The sequence below is a fragment of the Sinocyclocheilus anshuiensis genome, unplaced genomic scaffold (assembly GCF_001515605.1).
Source record: "Sinocyclocheilus anshuiensis isolate Anshui unplaced genomic scaffold, SAMN03320099.WGS_v1.1 scaffold1182, whole genome shotgun sequence".
In the NCBI taxonomy this organism is placed as follows: Eukaryota; Metazoa; Chordata; class Actinopteri; order Cypriniformes; family Cyprinidae; genus Sinocyclocheilus; species Sinocyclocheilus anshuiensis.
This window is the reverse complement of record NW_015558653.1, coordinates 69,426-72,847: the sequence shown is the minus strand read 5'-3', so window position 1 is coordinate 72,847 and position 3,422 is coordinate 69,426. Positions and strand designations below refer to the sequence as shown.

At 34.0% G+C, this 3,422-nt stretch overlaps 1 protein-coding gene across 1 annotated transcript in view; it reads right to left on the bottom strand.

Moving 5' to 3' along the window:
* The window catches only part of LOC107681020 (tyrosine-protein kinase CSK-like), a 40,322-nt gene that overhangs the window by 16,845 nt on the left and 20,055 nt on the right, over window positions 1-3,422 (bottom strand). The window contains exons 2-4 of the mRNA XM_016477135.1: window positions 3,258-3,328; window positions 2,394-2,507; window positions 1,032-1,144 (exon numbers count right to left, since the gene is read on the bottom strand). Coding sequence (XP_016332621.1) covers window positions 1,032-1,144; window positions 2,394-2,507; window positions 3,258-3,272 — 242 coding nt within the window. The 5' untranslated portion in view covers window positions 3,273-3,328. The remainder of the gene's footprint in view (window positions 1-1,031; window positions 1,145-2,393; window positions 2,508-3,257; window positions 3,329-3,422) is intronic.

Here is a 3,422-nt window from a genome sequence, read left to right as displayed (position 1 = left end):
TGTGTTTGTAAGCGAGTGTGTGTTTGTGTGAGTGTGTGTGTTTGTGAGTGAGTGAGTGTGAGTGAGTGTTTGTGAGCAAGTTTGAGTGTGTGTGTTTGTGAGTTAGTAAGTGTGAGTGAGTGGTTGTGAGCAAGTGTGAGTGTTTGTGTGAGTGAGTGAGTGTAAATGAGTATTTGTGAGCAAGTGTGTGTATGTTTGTATGTGAGTATGTGTTTGTGAGCGAGTGAGTGTTTGTGAGCAAGTGTGAGTGTGTGTGTTAGTGTGAGTGAGTGTTTGTGAGCGAGTGTGTGTTTGTGAGCGAGTGTGTGTTTGTGGGCGAGTGTGTGTTTGTGGGTGAGTGTGTGTTTGTGGGCGAGTGTGTGTTTGTGTGAGAGTGTTTGTGAGCAAGTGTGAGTGTGTGTGTTTGTGAGCGAGTGTGTTTGTGTGTGTTTGTGTGAGTGTGTGTTTGTGAGCGAGTGTGTGTGTTTGTGTGTGTTTGTGTGAGTGTGTGTTTGTGAGCAAGTGTGAGTGTGTGTTTGTGTGAGTAAGTGTAATTGAGTATTTGTGAGCGAGTGTGTGTTTGTGAACGAATGTGTGTTTGTGATTTAGTAAGTGTGAGTGTTTGTGAGCGAGTGTGTGTTTGTGTGAGTGAGTGAGTGTAATTGAATATTTGTGAGCGAGTGTGTGTATGTGTGTGTACGTGAACCAATGTGTGTTTGTGAGTTAATGAGTGTGTTTGTGAGCGAGTGTGTGTGTGAGAGAGAATGTGTGTGTTTGAGGTGGATTTGCATAATTGCATAAAGCATTTTCTATGTGTGTGTGTGTGTGTGTGTGTGTGTGTGTGTGTGTGTGTGTGAGACTCTGGAGCATCAAACGTCTTATTCAGAAGCGTCTCCAGCAGCAGAAGCACAGAAACAGACTCCAGCTCTGCTATGCTTTCATTCTCAAAACCTTCAACAATAAAGCCACCATCAGCCAAACCAAGGGGAACACAGACAACCATCACCCACAATTCAGCAGGGCTCGAGTCTGAATGAGGATCATGAACTCACGGCATCAGACTGAGCTTTCCTCCGGATTTGACTCCTTCTCTCTTCTGGGCGTAGTTTGCTGGAATCATTCCCTCTCGGCCAACAGAGTTCTTCGCTTTGTACCAGTTTGGGTCCTGAATCAATAAATCAATCAATCAATCAATGGAGAACATGCACATGACAACACGCCTGATAGAGCTGAAATTATAACTGAATGTGTTTGTTGGAGTTTGATGACGATTCAATATCTACATGTCAACATTTACGACAAAAGCACAATACATTCACTGCAACAGATATGAAGCTAAATTTTGTTTCACCAATGTAAAAAAATTACATATATTGTGATTTGAGTTTCAAGTCTCATTAATATTAATTAATATAGTGGCTTACCTAAGGGCTCTCTATTTAAGCTACACTTGATACAAAATGCAGCGAGAACATATTACACCGGTTTTAATGGAATTACATTGGTTAACAGTTCATCAAAGGATTGATTTTAAGATTAGTTTATAAAACATTGCATAATTTGGCACCTTCTTACATTTCTGAGTGTCTGTGAAGATATATTCCTAACCGTACGTCATGATCCTCTAGTGCTGGGATTTTGGCACATGCTCAAAAAATTAGGAACTGTTTACAAAATGAAGTGTCCACTAGTATTCATATTTTTAAAAGGCGGGTTAAGACATATCTCTTTAAAGTTGCTTATGATTATAATAGTGTGTGAAGAGTGTAATTTTTAAGAACATTTTATTTTACTTTTTTTTTTTAACATACTTGTTTATACTTGTTATTTGTTGCTTTATTTTCTTTTGATTGTTCTATATTTGTTCATAAAGTTTTTATTATTTTATACTGATATTGTATTCTTAATATTTGTTTTATGCACGTGAAGCACTTTGAGTTGCATTCCATGCATGAAAAATACTATATAAGTAAATAATATAAAAAATAATAATATTATTAAAAATAGTGAGTTTACCATGGAAATATCCTTTTCTGCTTATATGCATTAAATAAATTAATAGTGTTTGTGTGTGTGTGTATATATATATATATATATATATATATGCCATATAAGCAAAAAAGTATATTTCCATGGTAAACTCTCTAAACTATTTTTAATATCTATAAAACTTCAATTAATATAGAAAAATATATACAATTATTTATACATTTTTCCTACAATATACACAAAAATAGCACTTTCAGTTTAATATTTTAGAGAAAATCTACAATTTTCATAGAAGTTTAAAAATGACCATCAATGACATTTCTGATAAACAATATTTAGTAAATACCAGACGTGTCTCTCATTAGAAGCTTTCAGACATTAAAGGTGCACACGACATCAGCAGGTGTTTGCTGATTGGCCGTTACCTTGGTTACGCCGATGATGGTCAGCAGGTCTCCTTTGCAGAAGGGCAGGTCCTGCTCTGTGCTGCCCTGGAAATTATACTTGGCCACACACTCGGTGCCCGGCGGCCATGACGCCTGAGAGACATCCAACAATTCACTCTACACTCTAACATGTACTATACAGAAAACAAAAGAACCTATTGAACACTTTATGTGAGATATTATTTATTTTGCAAAAAAAAAAAAAAGAACCATTAAACACATTATCATTACTGTAATGACTTTTTATCTAAAATATTACTTTTAAATTAATAGTTATGTAAATTAATAAAGTGATTTGGCACAATTTGAAAATATTTCAAACAAATATCAACTACAGTCATGAGAATTTTAATAATTGAAAATTATAACAATGCAAAAAAAAAAAAAGTACAAATAAATAAAAAGCAATAAATAATCTTAACCTTGAAAATCAATATGAATAATTTAAATAAACAAATAAATATTAAAAATAAATTAAGAAAAAATAAATAAAACACTCATACATAAATAAATACCAAATACCACATTCTAAAAATAGGGTTTATTTAAAATAAATAATTAATTATAAAGAAAAATCAATTAATTTTTTTTAAATAATAAACGAACACACCCTAAAAATAAGGTTTATTTATCTCATGCAAAATATAATACGTTTTTTATTAAATAAATTAACAAACCAACCCCCTAAAATAGGGGTTAATTTACCTCATGCAAAATATAATTAGATTTTTATTATATACATACAAAAAAAAAAAGTAAATAAATAACCCACCCTAAAAAAAAATAGGGTTTAAGTTATGCAAATATAATTTTATGTTTTGTTGCAGTGTGAAGTGTGTGTACCTGTAGAGCAGACATGCTGAGGGCTGATGCTGGAGTCTCTGAGTGTCACAGGCTGACGAGAACCATCAGAGCTGAAGAGACAAAACACACATTCAGTCAGTGTGTGTGTGTGTGTGTGTGTGTGTGCGTCTGTCTGTCTGTGTGTGTGTGTGTGTGTGTCTGTGT